The following is a 19,880-nucleotide window of genomic DNA, read 5'->3' as shown; positions in this document are numbered from 1 at the left end:
ACTCAATTAACATTTGTTAAGTGGATTAATAAATGAGTCAATCCATTCGTAAGGCTGAGAATCTATGGCATAGGCAAAAGGCATGACCATGCATCCATTCAGTCATTCAGCAAATGTTTTTGGTGATTTACTCTGTGCTAGAAACTGGGACACAAGGTTTAGTAAAATAGTTATGAAACTTCTCAGTCTGGTGGGGAAGACAGACATTACTCAAACTATACACAAATAACTTTATTAATTACAAACTGTAAAGTACTATGGTTGATTCTTACATTTGCTGTACACTCTTTAGGTTATAAAGGACTTTTCACACACATGATTTCATGGGAAGCCGTATAGTATAGGGATCAAGAGCACAGATTTTGATGTTGCAAAGGCCTGGGTCCAAGCCTGCTTACTCATTTAACTTACAAACTTTGTTCTTGGACAAGTTTCAGAGTTCCACTCTCCTCATCTTTTGAATGTGGGAAAAAATAGGACATTTGTCACAGAGCTATTATTGGACTACAATGAGATAATGCATGTAAGGCCCTCTGCACAATGCCTGACATGTAGTTGCTAAGCAGTAGCTATTATTAAAATTACACAAGCTTTTTCTCTTCATAACACTTTTCCCTGCATTCCCCCTCTCCTTCCAGAGAAGAGGTAGTATTTGAAATCAAACAGATTTGGGTTCAAATCTCAGGTGCACCACTTACTAGATGCAAAATGTAACTAATATTATCTATCTTAAAGCATTATCCATGGGAGTAAATGAGGGGAAATTTTCAGGGAGACACACAAGGGTCTAACACATAATAACAAATCTTTTGACTTTGACATAAATTCTTATCCTTCATTGCGTCAACTATGGTCAGGGAAGCAGGATCCATTTCATTCAAGCCACAGCAACCTGAGGCAGGAAGAACCTGCTGGGGTCCTTCCCTCAGGAGTGATGGGTGAGGTGGTCACTGAGACATTCTGGCCTGTGTAACACGAAGATCTTGGAAGTGACAGGGGAAGACAAGAGAAAGCAAGCCCCTGGGCCTCAGGAAGGGAGGTGTTTGTTAGACTTGAGTAATGGGAGTCAACAGAGCCAGCTCAGGGTGGCATTATTAGATGTATGTTGATATGGGGTTTTCATGGGCAGAGCTAAGGCAATAACCCTAGATATTGGGTAGTCGGATTTGAGAAAGAGCAATTCAGCTACAGGGAGGAGATGAAATAAAGGCTACCCTCAAGGCCTCTTCCATCTCAAGCTGCCAAATTGCCCCATGACTCTGGGACTGTGGTGGGTCCAGGAAGTGGGAGTCAGCAACTCTGAGGCATAAAATCAGAAAGGCACTGAATGTTTGGATGGAGTGCCAGGTCCCAAAAAGAATGCCTCTTTGTCTGTATGCCATCTATGCCAAAGCAAAACAAATTTATCACCATCTCCTTGAAACTGCAAAGGAGAGTCTAAAAAGTTTAAGCAATAAAAAAGGGTAAATGGAAATTGATTGTTCAATATCATCATTACTAATTCAAGAAGTATAAAGTGATATTACTAATCTCTTTACTTGGTAAGCTAATTTTATTATTTTATTTTACTAAACATAAATATGTATAAGGGCTCAGTCCCCCAACCATATTTTCCACCAACTTTTATGAGAGTGTCTCATGCCTTTCAAACGAACATTCCTGTAGTGGTTTTCAGGATTTCACTTTCATAGGGGAGGGTGGGTTAGAGTATTAATGGAACACTAACCATATGGTAGTGCATAAATGGTGGGGTTCAGGCATCAGATAGTGAAGGGGATTTCAGGAATACTGGAGTAATCTATTTTATTTTACTTTTTGTTTTATTTTATTGAAGTATAGTTGATTTACGATGTCGTGTTAGTCTCAGGTGTACAGCACAATGATTCAGTTGTACCTACATATATTTTTTTTCAAATTCTTTTCCTTTATAGGTTATTGGAAAATATTGAGTATAGTTCCCTGCGCTGTACAGTAGTTCGGAGTTATCTTTTGATACCCCGTTACTGTTCCCATAACACTTGATCAGCCTTGGCTGTATTTCATTGTCTTTAAAAAAACATAAACCATTTTTATATGTTGCTTTTTTTCTTCTTTAACTCCATAGATGGATGGAAAAAACGATGGGTTGAATCTAAACATAGGCTGGATTATGGTAAATTTCAGCTCACTGCAGGAAAATTTTACAGAGACAAAGAATAGGGTAAAGGTAATTACTACAATTTAGGAACATACTAATTTACTGGGAGAGTTCTGACTTTTATACAACTGTTTTTATTTGTGATTATCAGTTCACATCTCTTTCTTAGAATAAAAAGAAGTAGTGGAATGTGAAGAATGAAGTCTCCACAAAAATAATAATGTATTTGTTGAGTAACAGGTATTTAAAAGTAAGTCCTTAGACATATTATCCCCATTAATCTTCCTAATAACTTCATGAGATGGTTACTATTATGTTCCCAGTTTTTCAGGGGGCGTCAGAGAAGTTGAATAATTTGCCCAAGGCTATATTCACAGCTGGCAAGAGGTGGGGCTGAGACCTGATTCTAGGTCTGACTCCAGGACTGTGTTCATTACCCCGGACTATACTGCTTTCCCCAACCCTAGGATTTTTTAAAATTTAACACTCTGCACTTGAAACAGGGGAAAGCACTATGTAACCCCCAAATACTGCTCTCCCCTGGAGCTGCTTGCTACAATAGAGAACTGAGCAGACAGACCTAGAGCTATGACTTGCTGGCTGCATAATTTAGGCAAGACTTTTCATTTCTCTTAGCCTTGATATTAGATGGAGATAATAGTCATTATTTGCCATGTTCATTAGACAGGGCTGCTGTAAGAGCCAAATAATATTAGGAGGGAAGGAGCAGCTCTAGGCAATGGTTTTTTGTCTGAGAAAGCTTCTGTCCTATAAATAGAATCCATTGATTGTCTTCTGGAGTGATTTCCCATCTTCTTTCTCCTGGTTACTGTTATGAATCTCATTTTCATGTTTAGTAAAGAGGAGAATTACGAATTGGCTTGAACATTTAAAGTCTCATTTAAATCCACTCTGGAAAATTGTTTCCCGAGGAGAAGAAAACTGGAGGCTGTCTGAGTGGCTCTTGTGAGGGCTCAGTCTGCACAGCCGCCCATCTACTCTCAGTTTGTTTGTTTTTTAAATTAATTAATTAGTTAATTTTTGGCTGCATTGGGTCTTCGTTGCTGCTCACGGGCTTTCTCTAGTTGCGGTGAGCGGGGGCTACTCTTCGTTGCAGTGCTCGGGCTTCTCGTTGCGGTGGCTTCTTTTGTTGCCGAGTGCTGGCCCTAGGCGCACGGGCTTCACTAGTTGTGGCACATGGGCTCAGTAGTTGTGGCTCGCAGGCTCTAGAGCACAGGCTCAGTAGTTGTGGCACATGGGCTTAGTTGCTCCGTGGCATGTGGGATCTTCCCAGACCAGGGCTTGAACCCGTGTCCCCTGCATTGGCAGGCGGATTCTTAACCACTGCACCACCAGGGAAGTCCCCTACTCTCAGTTTGATTTCTTGGTTGTTGCTCCCCATACCTCATCCTACACAGGTTCATTAGGTACCTCCTGGTTTTCTAAAAGGTTTCTGGGTACAAATGAGGCTCCAGGGCGTGTGTGGGGGTGGGGGGGAATCACACGGCTACACAGCTAAGTTTGGTAGAGTGGAAATTCAAGACTTGGTTTTCTACCTATGGGTTCAGTGCTCTTTCCTTTGTGCCCACTCCTCCCTCCATGAAGTCTTCTCTGGCTACTCTAGCCTCCCTTGAGGTCTTTGGGGAAATAAGCATACTCTTTAAAATATAGACAGCTCCTAATGCAATATTAGACATGAAAGTGCTTAGAGCACAGAGCCTGGTGTGCAATAAATGCTCAAGAGACATCTGAATCAGGACCTGTGATCCTTCTGAGCAATTTAACACATATTTATTGAGCATTTCCTCTATGCCAGATCTTTTTTTTTTTTTCTTTCGGCCGTGCCACGTGGCTTGTGGGATCTTAGTTCCCTGACCAGGGATCGAACCCAAGCCCTCGGCAGTGAAAGCACAGAGTCCTAACCACTGGACTGCTTAAAAACTATTCAAAGAGACTGAAATAAACTTAATTGCAACATAATGTGACCCAACGAAGTACAAAGAGCTGTGGGATCATGAAGGAAGGACCCTCACCAAGCATGAATAATGATCGTCCCTTGCATTTTATATTGACAGTTTACAAAGTGCTTCTCACATCTCTTACCCATTTAACTTTTTCACGGGAACCCTCTGGGGTATGATTAATTATCCACATTTTGCTGATGAGGAAGCTAAGACTCAGAGAATTAAAGTGACAGAGCCATAACCAGAAAGCTGGGCAGCAGCTTAAAATAATGAAAAGACCACTAACCTGGAAGTCTGGACACTTGGCTTGTGTGTCTGTCACTTGTGACTATATGATCTTAGATAAGTAACTTTCCCTCTCTGGGGCTTGGTTTTGTCATCTATAAAATAATGTAGTTAGACTAGAAAGGCTCTAAGACCCCTTACAGCTCCGATATTCTCTGGAGGAGGAGATAAAGTCTTGGGTTGGGGGCTCTGGAATTAGATAGACTGGTTGTGTGATTCTGGACAAGTGAAATAGCCTCAATGATTTCATGATAAAGTGGAGATATTAGTAGGGCCCACCTCATAGGGTTTTTATGAGGATTAAGAGTAGTAATACACATGAATGAAACATATTGCCTGGTAAAGAGGAAGTGTTCAACAAATGTTAGCAACAATTATTACTTATTCTAAGAGTCTGTGCTGGGCCTCTTCCTACCACAGCAGTTGTGCAAGGCAGAGCCTGATTCTGGCCACCCATGGGGTCTTAATAGAAACAGAGCTTGTTTTGTAAAGCTTCAGAATAGTATTTAAGTATCTCTTGAAAATCAGAGACAGTATGGTATAAGGGAAAGAAAGAATCAGTCAAACATGTCATAAAAATCCCAGTTTAGGGGACTTCCCTGGTGGTCCAGTGGCTAAGATTCCGCGGTCCCAATGCAGGGGCCCTGGTTCGATACTTAGTCAGGGAACTAGATCCCACATGCTGCAACTAAGAGTTCGCCTGCCGCAACTAAAAATCCCACATGCCACAACTAAAGATCCCTTGTGCTGCAGCGAAGATCTCACACGAGGAAATGAAGATCCCCCGTGCCATGACAAAGACCCGGTACAGCCAAATAAATAAATAAATAAATAAATATTAAAAAAAATAATAATAAAGTGGGTGCATTAAAAAAAAAAAAAATCCCAGTTTAGTTCCTTACTAGCCTTGTGGCCCTAGGCAGGTCACTTCACCTCCCTGTGACTCAGACTCCTAATTTGTAAAAGTGAAAATAGTACCAATTTTGCAGGGTTGCTCTGAGGCTTGAATAAGATAATGTGTGTAAAGCATCCAGGACATCACCTGGCATGCAGTAGGTGAGTAAGAAGGTAGCAGAGCTTGGTGAGACCAAGTGCCAGGTTTCTCTGGCTGCTCTTAGGGTATTTAAATCTAAAGATTCTGTGCTCTCTGCTCTCAGGTCTCCAGACCAGTGAAGATGCCAAGTTCTATGCCCTCTCTACCAGGTTCAAGCCGTTCAGCAATGAGAACGAGACCTTGGTGGTTCAGTTTTCAGTAAAACACAAGCAAGGCATCCACTGCGGTGGCGGGTTCGTGAAACTCTTTCCTGACACCCTGAACCAGGAGGATATGCATTCAGAATCCGAGTATTACATCATGTTTGGTAAGCTCTCTGACAGTAGTCGCTGTCAGCCCTGTGAGGTCTTAATGAGAGCCACTGTAGTTGTAGAAAAGGCTCAGATGGAAATTTATATTTTAAAAAATTTATTGTATTGGAGTATAGTTGATTTACCATGTGTTAATTTCTGTTGTACAGCAAAATGATTCAGTTATATATGTACAGTTTTTATATACACACACACATACGAGCATACACATTCTTTTTCATATTCTTTGGAACAGGAAATTTCTAATGTGATAGCTCCACCTCCCTCTGTGGTAAGACTCTTAGAAGACCTGAGAAAAGCAACTCTAAACCTAAATGTTAATATAGAGGTGAAGAGTCACATGGTATTAACAAGGCTACAGTACAGAGAGACACTTTCCATTTCTAAGAAAAAGAGAAAGGGATCAGAAACTGTGTAGATACTCTCAAATGTACCTATTACAATAAGGCTTTGTGCTCTGAAGGAGGTTCCTGCCCTCAGGGAGAGAAAGGCACAGAAGGTTAGGGAAATCACCTTTATCCAACATCTGTAGTGCATCCAGTGTTGCATCTGTAACCTCAGTATACTGGGCCTCCTTGGGGGCAGTCCAGCTCTTACTTAGCTCAGTTTCAATGTGGTTGATATTTAAAAAACCAAGAAACAACAGCAACTAATCCAACTCCCAAATCATTGGTGAAGAATGTGGATTTTACTGAAGGTTTTTGCACAAATTCAGAGGAAAGGGTTAAACTACACATCATAAATCAACATTTCCTTAAAATGCTCTCTAGATGTTTTTTCTTTTCCCAGGGAGCTCCAGATCTCTCTCTTGCCCTCGCCAAAATCCTCCTCTTCAGCTGCTTCGTCCTTTTTCTGTCTGAATCCCTTCTCCCTCAACTCTCTTTCTTATCTTTCAATCTCTTTCTTATTTTTCAATCCCTTTCTTAGGTAGACCAATAAAGCACTATGGGGGTCTAAAACATGTGTCTGCCCATCACTATTTTTTTCAGAATCTACCCTTCTCACAAGGCGCTTATATCTGTAATGTACATGGTGGTTGTAGTAGGGAAATTGGAAATAGGTTTTTTTTAATGTGATTTTTTTTCCTTTTCAAATGAATATTATTTATCTGATGCTCAAAAAACCCAACAAGTTTGGGCTGTTAACATATCCATTTTACAGATGAGAAAACAAAGGCAAGAAATTTGCGCAAGATGAGTAAGTGGGAAGTCAGATTTTGAACCCAGTCTGCCTGGCTGTAAAGCCTGCACTTTTTCTACTTTACCCTTTTGCCTTCTGCTTGGTGTGGACACAGGCACATGCATCATTTTTTAAAAGGCAGAATGAAGACATACTTTTACAAAGGTATTGATGAGGAGTTATGAAATCACAAAAGATGGCATGACTCAGTCCACCTGAGGGCTTTTTGGAAAAGGTATTAATTATTCTTTGAAGAATGAGTTAGATTTTAATAAGCAGAAAAGGAGATAGATGAAATGTAATTTGGGCATAGGAAACTGTGTGTACAAAAGCTCAGAGACATGAAATTCAAATGCAAGTAGAGAAACGATGAGACCAGTGTGGCTAGAGCACACTGAGTGTGTGTGTGTGTGTGTGTGTGTGTGTGTGTTTGTGAGTGTGGTGCACGCAGGCACATGTTTAGGATAGTCAGAGAGCAATAGCATGGGAAATTAGGTAGAAAAACTAGGTTAAAACCTATTCTTGGTGGGACCTCCCTGGTGGCACAGTGGTTAAGAATCCACCTGCCAATGCAGGGGACACAGGTTTGAGCCCCTGTCTGGGAAGATCCCACATTCCTCAGAGCAACTAAGCCCATGCACCACAACTACTGAGCCTGTGCTCTAGAGCCAGCGAGCCACAACTACTGAGCCCATGTGTCACAACTACTGAAGCCCACGAGCCTAGAACCCGCCCTCCACAACAAGAGAAACCACCTCAGTGAGAAGCCTGCGCACCGCCATGGAGAGTAGCCTCCCCTTGCTGCAACTAGAGAAAGCCCGCACGCAACAATGAAGACCCAGCGCAGCCAAAAATAAATAAATAAATAAATTTATATTAAAAAAAACCCCTATTCTTGGGCCTTTGCCAGGTTAAGCTCTCTGGACTCACAAATCAACAGTTTCCTCTAAAGTTTTCACAAAACAGGGAGAGCCCCAGGCTCTGTTTCTAGTTAGACTTGGGTTTAAAGCCCAGCAATGCTACTTATTAGCTGTTTGACCTTGTGCAAGTTGCTTTTCTGGGCCACAATTTTCCCAACTAAAAGTGGAGATAGTAGTACCTCCTTGTGAGAATTAAATGACGTGGTATTAAGTGCCTGGCACAGGAGGGGCTTCCAGTTGGGTTTGGTCAATGGAACCCTGGCAGAAGATCACAGGGAGGGAGGAGAGTTGTGTCCCTTGACTGAAAGTCACAGCTTATCTCCTGGCTGCCCTCTCTACTGAACTCCTTTTTTTTTGGGGCTTTGGTAACTGCCCCTTCTCCTAGCCCCTTCAAGCTTAGGGATGGGAATAGCCTGGAGCATAGCATTATTCCTTATATTTTCTCAATGTCCTGCCCCCACCATTTACAATAGTCCCTTTACGCAGGTTCGATCCCTCATCGGGGAACTAAGATCTCACATGCCGCATGGTGTGGCCAAAAAAAAAAAAAAACAAAGAACAAAAACAGAGAAAACCCGAAACAAAACAAAGAATCAAAATAGTCTCTTTATTAAATTCTCCTCAAATAATCCTAAATTTGTGTGTGCTATCTCTTTCCTGCTATGTCTGTCTTAGCCACAAAACAGGCAAACTGCCTAAAAGTGATGTAAAATCATGTATTGGGATTTAATTTCTAGGCCCTGACATCTGTGGCTTTGGCAACAACAAAGTACAAGTCATCCCTCGTTATCAAGGGAAATACCATGAGAACAACAAGACCATCAAGCGCAGGGTGAGTGTGTGGGCTGGTCTTCAGCCTAGGGGGAAGGATAACCATTTTGCATTTGTTATCTCATTTAATCCTTACAACACCCCTATAAATTAAGTACTATCATCATCTCCATTTTGCAGATTAGAAAATAGACCCAGAGAAGTGCTGTAAATTACAGGATTTCACATAGAAGCAATTGATCTGAAAGCCTAGGAAGTCATGTAAGCTTATCTCTTGGAACAATGCTTGCCATGGCCCACTTCCCCACTGCTAGATATTGGAAGAGATGGGGGAGGTGGGGAGTGCTGGACTTAGAAATGGGTGGTGAGTTTACCTTAGTAACATCAGGGTTAGAGAGATCTAGGTTGGCTGGAGGATAATAGCTGGATTTCATCAGCGAATCAACAGGAAATCACTGAATGCCAACTCTGTGCTGGGCCTTGGGCTGGGGATAGAGTAAGCCAGGCATGGCCTCTAATCTCACAGAACTCAGAGTCCAGTAAAGGTAAGAGTCAAGCAAAGGAGAATGACTACCTAGTCTGATTGGGGTCTGTGAGAGCACAGAGGAAGCCCCCTACCCAACCTGGTACCTTAGGAAATGCTTCAGAGAAGCACAAAGAAGGTTTCTACTGTGCTGAGTTTTGAATGATGAGCATGAATTGGTCTTGTAAAGGAAGGTGACAATTTTAGGGAGGATTGAGCTACTAGAAGAGGTAATCACATGAGAAAAGTCAAGGAGACTTGAGAAAGAGTAGCACTGCAAGAAGTTTGGCACAAGTAGAGCACAGGGGAGAGGCAGAGACTGAGTCTAGAGAAGCCCCTAGGTCCTGGCTCATTGGAGAACTTGTGTTTGGGGCCAAGTCCTTCCCTAGCAGGACTGTGCATACAGGGACTCCCTGGGATCCTGCTCAGGGTAGGCATCGTGCTGGGACCTGCAGATACAACAGATGAGTCAGAAACGATCCCTGCTGTTGAGAAGCTCAGAGTCTAGTGGGACAGACAGAAAAACAGACAAGATCAAAGAATGACCAGAGCTGTGATGAAGGGAAGGATGGGAACTAGGTGAGACCAGAGGAGTGTGTACTCAGGGGAATGAGACCCAAAGTCTCTTTTGGGTTAACCAGAGCAATGGGATGCAGGATGTGGAAAAGCGTGTTTGTGACTATGTGGGAGGTGGCATTCAGGAACTGAGGGTCTGTTTTAGATGGTGCATTTAATGCTTGAGGTCCAACAGGGGACTGAAATATTCCTCGTTCCCTTTCTAGATCAATAAAGACACTCACCTGTACACTCTGATTATTCACCCCAATGCTACTTATGAGGTCAAAATTGACAACCAGCAAGTAGCAGCTGGGGACCTGGAGGACAACTGGGACTTCTTGCCTCCCAGGAAGATAAAAGATCCCTATGCCCGGAAACCAAGGAAATGGGATGAACGCCTACAAATAGAGGATCCTGAAGATAAGAAACCTGAGGTGAGGTGTTGCGCTGGGAAGCAGGAGGGGATCTTAGCTGTGGGGATGGGCAAAGGAAGCTAGGAACAATGGAGCAGAAACGGGGAGCATCTTTCCCTCAAGGAGGTGTCCAGCTAAATATTGGTATCCAGAGAGGCATTGAGGGAAGAGGGAGGCACCTCACGTTTATTGAGGATTTACTGACCCTGCTAGAAGCCTCTATGAGGACAAGGAAAGTGATGCTTAAAAAATGAAGTGACTTGCCCAGGCACACATGCATTAGAACCAACATTTGAACCTGGATCTCTTTGATTCCAAAGTTATTGATATGGGAAATATGTGGAATATACTCACTGATTCATTATCATTCACTGGAAAGCTGTACTGGATACAGCTATGAATAGAACAATCCAGGGACTGAGAATCCTCCTGGGACTCAGAATCTAGTGAGGGATACAGACAAGTACATAGATGCAGGTCACACTGTGTAATTAATGGTGAGAGTCAGGGAAGCCAAATCCTGTGGGAGCCCCAAACAGGCTCCTAACTCAGGCTGAGTTGGGGTGCAGGTGGTGTTCTGGGAAGGAGGAGGCATGCTTCAGTGATTTGGTTAACCTAGGGATTGGAAACATAGACTTTGGGGTCAGACAGATATGGTTTGTATCTGAGCTCCACCATTTACTAACTGCGAAACCCCACCTATAAGCAGTTAGACCTTGGGCAAGGAATATAACTGCTGTGAAATTTCACAAACAGGGATTATTATAATACCTATATGTGAAGGTTGTTGTGACGATTGAATGAGCTAATATACATAATTTAGTGCCTGATACATAATAAGTTCTTAATACATGGCATTTATGTGTTAATCATGTACTGAATTTCAAACAGTAAATTCATTACAGCAAGGGAAATTGAGTTGGAGGAAAAATATTCCAGACCCGGAGAACAGCAGGAGTGAAGGCACATCAGTTAAGTGGAAAGTAACATGGTTATGTAAAGAACTGAAAGCAGCAGTTTAGTATTTTAGGAGCATAAAGTTCAAGGTGGAGAGTGATGGAAGATGAGTTGGAAGGGTCTGTTGGAGCCGGGTCATGGAGGGCCTCACCTGCTGGGCTGCTGCTCCTGAGGTCAGAGCAGGTTCACCCTCATGCAGAGGAGATGCTCAGGGTTCAGCAAGGAGCAGCATGGCACCCAGCAACCGGAATCCATTCCGTAAGGAGAGGCCTGTACAGAGGTGGGCAGTGGCCCAGCCATGTGTAGGGAGATTCAATGGGCTCCAAACCCAGGGGGAGGGAGGTGTCGTCAGGGAATTAAGGCAGATGATCAAGCAGTGTCTGGATCTTCAGCACCCTGGGAGAATTAGGGACTAGTTTACTTCCAGACCCAACAGGCAGGCTCAGGGCAGCAAGACTAACCATAGACTCTCCCTCCTGGTGTGGACCATGCACCTGATGTAGTCAGGGTTGGATCAAGGCCTGGGGGAGAGGGGAGAGGCTGCAGGCCTCTATGCTCCCTGTTGAGTAGACCCGGAGAAGCTGGAGACTACTTAGATAGGCTGGGATCTATCAAGTCTATAGCCCCCAGGAGAGGATGCTGAGTGTTAATGTCTCAGGAACCACAAAACAGCTGAGACATCCCAGGAGCTAGGGAACTTCATGCTGCTGAATGACTGTGAGTCTAGTGGGCTTGGCAGCAAAGCCTTTAGTAAGTCTGGGAAGTGGTCAGCACCAAGGTGAACTGCCAGGTAGATAGAGCAAAACTTTGGAGGCTCCAGAGCAGAAGAAATATGAACGTTAGGACAGGCCATGACTTGGAGCTCTGTCTTAGGAAATAGAAGGGACCTGGGGTACAAAGGAGGACTGATACAGACCTGGGAGCATGCTGGGGTACAAGGCAGGTCACTAATAGAGGCCTTCAGGAAGAGGGACTCAGGCTAGAAGACTTGTTCTGACAATCGGGGCACATAACTGGGGAAGGGAGAGGGCCAGGATAAGGGAAATTCCCATCTTATTTGAGCTTAAAGTAGTCAAGGTCAGAAGGATAGAGAATATGAGGAGGCACTGGAGTTGCTTAAAGGCTTTTTCTCTCCTGTATGTTTTGGATTTGTTTGCAGAGTCCTGAGCTGGGCTTTCACAGGGGTGAGGACAGGAGAGCGGCAGGGGTAGGGCGCCAGGTCCAACCCTACTGTACTCTGTACCCCAGTTTCATTCCGGCCCACCCATCTGCCCTCATGGAGGAACATTTTGTTTTAGGACTTGGAAGACTTTGAATACATCCCAGACCTGGAAGCCAAGAAGCCAGACGACTGGAATGAGGCAATGAATGGGGAGTGGGAAGAGCCCCTGATATCAAACCTGAAGTATAAGGTGAGGGGGTCTCTCCTGCCAATCGGTATGAGAAACTAGAGAGAAGAGATGTAAATTTTAATCTACAGAACAGAAACTCTGAGATCCTGTGGTCATCTTCCTCCTTTCCCCTTCTCCATAAGACTGTAGCCTCATTTGGGCCGTGTTCTCAGGGCTGTGCCTATCTGGGAGAAGGTGGTCTGGTCAAGGTTGATGCTGGGAGGCGGAGGTCCAGGGAGCCCTAGGCAAGGAATTTGTCCGGAATGGTGGAAATCAGTCAAAGGAACATGATCAAAACAGGAAATGGGTCTGGGGTCAGGAACCGGAAGTCTCAGAAGTGGTCCAGAAAGGGAAAGGGCAGGACATGAATGAGCCAAACATGTTGGGGGAGGGTGGGGGAACTTCTTTTTAAGGGCTAAGTCCTGACCTCATGTCAGAAATGAGAGGGAACTAAAGGAATCAACTATCAAATGGTCCAGAGATAATACTGACTGAAACAAACATTGTTTTATTTGGTCACAGTTTCCTACACTACACACCAGGAAGAGAATGGCCCCAAGTCCAGAGTCCTTAGATGGTGGTTCCCTGTGAAGCTACATTTTCTTAACATCATGAACAAACTTATGCAGAGAGCTGGGACCAGGCTCAGAATGGGTCTCTGCTACCTTGTTCTTATCCCTCTGGGTAGAAAGGGGAACCTGGAAGAGTCTTGTGCATTAGCTCGAAGAAAGGGAGAGAAGCTCAAGGAATCCTGCTCTGAATCCTTATGCCTAGTTGATTAATCTTTCTGATTGCATGAGAAGAATGGAAAAATACTAATGCTATATTCACTCTTTGGTGCTTTGATTAGGGACAATGGAAACCTCGGATCATTCACAATCCCAGTTACCAGGGGGAGTGGATTTATCCAGAAATAGACAACCCTGAATATAAGCCCAACCCAACCATTTGTCACTATTATAACATTAGTGTCCTTGGCCTGGACCTTTGGCAGGTAAATCTCTCTGGGCTCAGAGCCAGGGAAGAACAGTCCCTCTAAAGTTTCCACAAAGTAGAAAGAGCTCCAGGCTGGAAATTACAAAACTTGAGTGAGTCTTGACCTTTCTAAACCTCAAACTGTTCCTCTTTAAAATAGGATTAATTATATTCATCCTAATAATTATAATAGCTAAAATTTATTGAGTCTCTACCATGTACCAAGCACTATTTCAGAGACTTTGCAAATGCCATTTAACTCTCACTATGAAATCTCCTACTTCTGAATGTGAAAACTGACGTTCAGCAAAGTTAGCTAACTTGCCTGAAGACACATCTGGTAAGCAGAAAAGCTAGAATTTGAATGCAGGCCTTTCTGAGGCTAGATTCAGTGTTCCAATACTTTATACTGCTAGGCCGGTCCTATGTGAATCTTGGGGTAGTTCTGGAAATAAAAGGGAATCAGAGATGTGGTAAAACTTCGAAATATTAAAATCCCCAGATAGATGTTGGGACTGATTATCCCAGCCATGATGACAAATCCTGGCCTAGCCACCCTCTTCTCTGCCAGTTACCTTTCCTGGCTCTGATTTGAAGGAAAACAGGAGGGCTCAGATATTCAGGCCTTCACAGAGTTGCTTTCTTCCAATGAGACCTGATGTTGAAAATGGGGAGGATTCTTTCCCAACTCAGGAGAAAGAGAGCACCTCAAGTGCCTGCCCCAGAGTGAAAGCTTTAGCCCAGGAGGCCTCTTGGAAACTGCAATCTATCAATGCGTAGTCTTGGAATTCCCTTGGAGAGGAAGGGAAAGTGAGCATTAATATCCCTTATTATTACCCTGTATTATGTTTGAGAGAATTGAGAATCAGAAATGTCACACGATGTGCCCAAGAGCACACAGCTAGTGCATGGGAGAGACAGGATTCAAAGGTCTGTCAGCCTGTAAAGTCCTTGTTTATTGACTACGCCCACTGTACAATAGAGCCTCTAGAAACTGCAGCCACTTGACCTTGGGTGTATCCTGGAATGTTCTACAGCCAGTGAAATCTCTGTCTCTGACCAGTGATTTCTACAGTTCAAGGCTGCTAAAGGTCTCTTGAACAGACATCCCCAATTTGAAGCTTTCTTGGTTTATTTATTTATTTAGACTTTCTTGTTTTCCTGACTCAGTGAGGCCAGCACACAAGTGTAAGGAGATGAAGTATGTAAATTACCATGTGCATAGTAGGGGTTCAGGAGAGAAGGAAGAAGAGAGACATATGTCCTTCTTTTGTTCCCTTTTTATCTGAAGAATGTGGATACAGTTTGTACAAATTCTCATTGTTATCTCTTTTTGTTTTCAGTTGTCCCTTTTTAATAAATAATAGGAACTTTCTACATCTTGAAAAAATATGTGGTCATATTAATATGCCTTATCTGATTGTTCCCTTAAAATGCATTGGGGTTTTTTCTTTTTCCACTGAAAACATTAAGGCACACACTTTAAACAGTTTCTTTGTTCATCTACAAAATTTAAAAATTATTTGACACTAATTGCTCTGAGTTCTATCTTCCTCCTCAAGTAGGCAAACCTTTCTATTTGAGAATTTAAACCATGCTGAAGGAGTGTTTCTCAAACTTTAACATGCGTATGAATCACTCAGATCTTAATAAAATGCAGATTCTGATCCAGCAGGTCTGGGACGAATCCTGAGAGACTACATTTCTGAAACTCCAGCATTATCTCTTTTTTTTTTGGTCTTGTGATACAGTTCTGCACAACGCTGACATCACCCTTGCAGGCATCCTTTCCTTTTAAGTTCTAGTTGGGTCTGGCACTCCCAAGTCCTACTCCACCCTACCCACTCAGCCAAACCAACACATCCAGTTTATCACAGGGTCCCTGCACCTCATTGGAAAAGCCTAGCGACTCTCAGCATAGAGATGGGCCGGAATTCTCTCACCTGCCCTGCCCCAACCCGGGTTTCCAGATGTTCTGTGAGTCCATCGCCCTCTGCATCAGGTCCTAGCCTAGCAAGCTGCTTAATCTTCCTGCTTAGTCCCTGACCCATCCTGTTCTCTGTTCCTACACTCCCATACACAGTCCCTTTTCTTTTCTTTCCTTTTATTTCTCCCTTAGGCAGAAGATACTGCATTCTTTCATCAGGACAGAGGCTAGGAGGAGATGGCAGTGAACAAGAAAATTCTTTCTCTTAGCTTTGGGACTCCTTATGATCTTTGAAGGAGTAGTGACTCCAATGAATATAGCCTAACAGCCATAATGCAAAGCACATTGACATTCCTTAGGTCATATGGTCTGTGTCACAGCCCTGTGGGGCTGGAGGGTAGGGCTTATCATCTCTGTTTTACTGACCAGGAAGTGGAGGGCTTAGGGAGGCGACTTGGCTTGTCAAGATCCCATAGCTAGTAAGTGCCCAAACCTATACTCTTCCCATTTTATGATTCAAGTGGGACATCACAGGAAACCAGGTAACTTCCAGTGAATTAACTTTTTAGGCTTTACAGTCTCACAAAGCTTTCTCACATATTCTTTTCTCCTGAGAACTGTATGAAGAAAGTAGGGAAATTATATTTTCTTCCATTTTCCAGATAAAAACATGGAGGCACAGAAGAGATATGAGTAGACCAAGGTCCCTCCACTAGTGAGTTGTAGGAAGCAGGACTGGCCCTCATGTCCTGATTCTCAGTTGGAGGCAGACCCAGGAGTTTAGTGTAGGGGGGATGGGGGTAAGTGAGCACCAGAGAGAACAGGGGAGATTGGAAACATTTCTCGTGCGAGTAGAAAAAATGGAAGAGCCAAAAAACGAGCAGTTCCCTAACCAAGACTGCTGACAGCTCAAAAGGAAAAAAAACAAAACAAAAAATAAATCCCAACTCACAAAAAGAAAAAAAAACCCAAAGAAAAAAATCGTAAAGTTGCATAAGGAATTATTAAAACCAATTTTTTAAATGGCTCAGAGGAAATTAACGATCTTTATTCAAAGTGGCTATTTTGTCATTTATTTTTCTGCTGAAGGCAGGGTTGGGGGGATGATGTAAGCCAAATAAAAGTCTTTCTTATTTAAAAAAAGCAAAACAAAACAAAACTTTTTTCAAACCCTAGAGGAAGGACACATGATAACTCATGCTGCAAACTTTCTCGTGGTCACACAACGGCTCTCACACAATTAACTTGCTGATTTATTTAACATATAATGCTAAAGCAAAAAAATCTGGAATGACTCTCCTTTTGTTTCTTTTGAAACATATCCAGATACTGAAAAGTTATGATAATAACTATTACCATTTATCGAATGACTGTTATCTGCTAGACACTGTGCTTTACATATATTATTTCTAATGCTTATGACAACACTTCAAGGGAGTTATTTTTAATACTTCACTTATGAGGGAATAGGCTCAGAGGAGTTGAGTAACTTCCCCAAAGTCACACAGCTAGTATGTGGTTGAGCTGGTCTGTCTGACTCCATGACTGCTGCTCTTTCTATTCTGTTCCTTTATCATTAATAAACACTGAAATTATTATATACAATTGACTTGATTCATCTTTTTCTTTAATTGTAAATATTAAATATGTTATTTTAAGAAAATAGAGAATCTAAATTGTGCTTGCACTTCTTGTCAAACCTTTTCTTTTCCCCGTATTCTTTTAGTTTTTCTGATTATATTGAGGAGAGAACCTTAAAAAGGACATCTATAAGTGGCAGCAGAGACCATCAATCTGAGCTGGGGCAAGAGCCACTGGACAGCAATTTGGAGCCTAGCAGAATGAGGAAAATTTCTTCACAACCCTATGAAAGAGTGGTCACAGGCTTGGAGAACACAGAACCTTGGGAAACAGTAAAGTAACTTCTTTCTAGAGCAGATCAGCTAAGGTGGTACAGCATTCTGGACCCTCTGTGCTCTTAATCATCTTTGTATTCCCTCACTCCACCTCAGTTATTGATTAAAATCTCTGGGTCCGTGGCCTGGGAATCTGCATTTAGCAAAGCTTCCAGGTGATTTTTAAAACCTTTTGACCTAGTTCTAATAATCCCATTGTTTTCATTTCAACAGGTGAAATCAGGCTGCATCTTTGACAATTTCCTTCTTACAAATGATGAGGAGTTTGCAGAAGAGGCTGGAAATAAGACCTGGGGAATAAGAAAAGTAAGATTTTTCCCTCACTTGGATTTCCAGGTGTCTGACTCCTCAGTTGTGCACTGTTCTCTGCATTTAAAAAATCAGTCTCACAGTCATTGTCTCATTTGCTGGTTACATGGCCCTGAGAGGCAGGGTAAAGAACTTGTATTCATTGGACGTCTACAACCTTGTACTTGACTCTCTGAACACTTTCCACAAGTCTTCCCACTTAGCTCTCAAAACAACCCAGCAAGACAGGTATTGTTATTCCCATTTTTCAGATGTAGGAATTGAGATTCATAGAGTATATATAAACTGTGCAAGGTCACATGCAGCCTTTAACTTGTTGAGTTAGAATGCACACTCCTTCTGTGTCACACTCCCTGCTCACAGTGGGGTGATCTAGAAGGGAGCCACTGAACCCATTTCTGATGGATGACTTGGAGAAGGAAGCAAGATGTTAGTGCTGTTTACCAGCTTCCCTGCTCTCCTAGAACTATTTTACGGGTGGAGTGCTACTTAGGACAATGGCTTCTTCTTGGTGTCACCCTTCATCCAGACCTCCTGGTTCTGCAGGAAGGGTGATTCAAGCAGGTTTGTGGCCAATGCTTGATTACGCAAAAGGCAGACGAGGCTCCTGGTTAGAGCACCAGCAAAGCACAGGCATTAAAAAGAAATTTTTGAGAGAACTTTGATACTTAGCATTTTCAAAGAAGCATTGACACAGTCATCATGGAAAAAATAAAAATGAGACTTTTTACACTTCTTAGTCTGGTTTTGTTTTGTTTTTACTTTGAGGTTATCATCTAATATTGTTTTCTTAAAATAAATTTATTTATTTTATTTTATTTTATTTTGGCTGCGTTGGTTCTTCATTGATGCGCGCGGGCTTTCTCTAGTTGCGGCGAGCGGGGGCTACTCTCCATTGCGGTGAGCGCGCTTCTCACTGCGGTGGCTTCTCTTGTTGCGGAGCACAGGCTCTAGGCGCGCGGGCTTCAGTAGTTGCGGCACCTGGGCTCAGTAGTTGTGGCTCACGGGCTCTAGAGCGCAGGCTCAGTAGCTGTGGCATGCAGGCTTAGTTGCTCCACGGCATGTGGGATCTTCCCGGACTAGGGCTCGAACCCATGTCCTCTGCATTGGCAGGCGGATTCTTAACCACTGTGCCACCAGGGAAGTCCCAAGGACTGTGTCCTTTCTTTAAGGCCCCTCTGAGTAGTAAAATTTATGAAGACAGCTCTAAAGATCAAATTCTAGCACCTGGATGAACACATTAGAGAACTCAGAAGTCCCATTTCTGACTGCAAATTTGTACTGGCTACAGTTCAAAAGCAAATTCAAAGAGTTCCATAAAGGTTGTTTTACTGTGATATAGCAGAAAGAGGGCCAGACTCAGAACCAGAAAACCTGGTTTCTAATTCTAGTTCTACCACTCACTAACTATATAGCTTGGGGAACTGATTTGATCAGTCTGAATCTCATATTCCTCATCTAGAAGGTGGGAGCAGTAACACTTCACACATTGCTGTAAGGAATAGAAATAATGTGTGTAGACTGTCTCACACCATGCTTAGCAATGCTGTGGGCATTCAGTAGATGTTTGTTTAATCTGAACCCATTTTATTTATGAACAAATTACACCACACACACACACACACACACACACACACACACACACTTCTCTCCACCCAAGACATACTGAAAACTTATAGGTAAATAAACACCATACCAGAAATCTTTAAGAGTGTGGGAAGATGCCAGACATTTCTAAAGTGAGTTAACTCTGTTTATACCATCTGTAAATTATTTTGAAATTCCACACTCTAAATAGGACATAGAGAAGCAATGGAGAGAACTGTACGAAGAAATGGAAAAAAGAAAACAGGAAAAAGAGGTCAAGAAGAAAAAGGTAAAGGAGGAGGAAAGGGAAGATGACATCTGGGGAATTGAAGAAGGGGGAAGTGAAGAGGATTCTGCTGAGGAACCAGGAAATTACAGGCAGCTGAAGGAAGATGATGATGAAAGAGCATTTCTGGGTAAAAATGTAGAAGTCCGTGTTGGTCAGAAGGATGAACTATAACTGGGTAAAAAGTGGTTACTACTCAGAGGCAAATGATGTTGCTTAGAAGGAAGAATGTTCATGGTTTGGCAAAGTCTGGGGAGCAAAATTACTTGCTCTCTCTGAATGAACATTGAATTTGGATTTCTATCCCATCTCCTTTGCTCTGTATGACCTTGGGAAAGTCCCATCACCTCCTGGGGCTTCTCTTTCCTTGTCAATGGAAACGGAGTGATAATTCCTGTTTCATGAGGCTGCTGTAAG

At 42.8% G+C, this 19,880-nt stretch overlaps 1 protein-coding gene across 1 annotated transcript in view; it reads left to right on the top strand.

Annotated features, from left to right (window-relative positions):
• LOC132358571 (calreticulin-like) overlaps window positions 1–19,637 on the top strand; it is a 29,011-nt gene extending 9,374 nt beyond the window's left edge. The window contains 8 exon segments of the mRNA XM_059912203.1: window positions 2,105–2,206; window positions 5,544–5,747; window positions 8,588–8,682; window positions 9,927–10,136; window positions 12,371–12,484; window positions 13,314–13,457; window positions 17,495–17,587; window positions 19,389–19,637. Coding sequence (XP_059768186.1) covers window positions 2,105–2,206; window positions 5,544–5,747; window positions 8,588–8,682; window positions 9,927–10,136; window positions 12,371–12,484; window positions 13,314–13,457; window positions 17,495–17,587; window positions 19,389–19,637 — 1,211 coding nt within the window.
• The last annotated feature ends 243 nt before the right edge of the window (window positions 19,638–19,880 follow it).

Source organism: Balaenoptera ricei, chromosome 1 (assembly GCF_028023285.1).
Source record: "Balaenoptera ricei isolate mBalRic1 chromosome 1, mBalRic1.hap2, whole genome shotgun sequence".
Taxonomy (NCBI): Eukaryota; Metazoa; Chordata; class Mammalia; order Artiodactyla; family Balaenopteridae; genus Balaenoptera; species Balaenoptera ricei.
The sequence above is the reverse complement of the archived record's forward strand: the minus strand, read 5'-3'. Positions and strand labels throughout refer to the sequence as shown.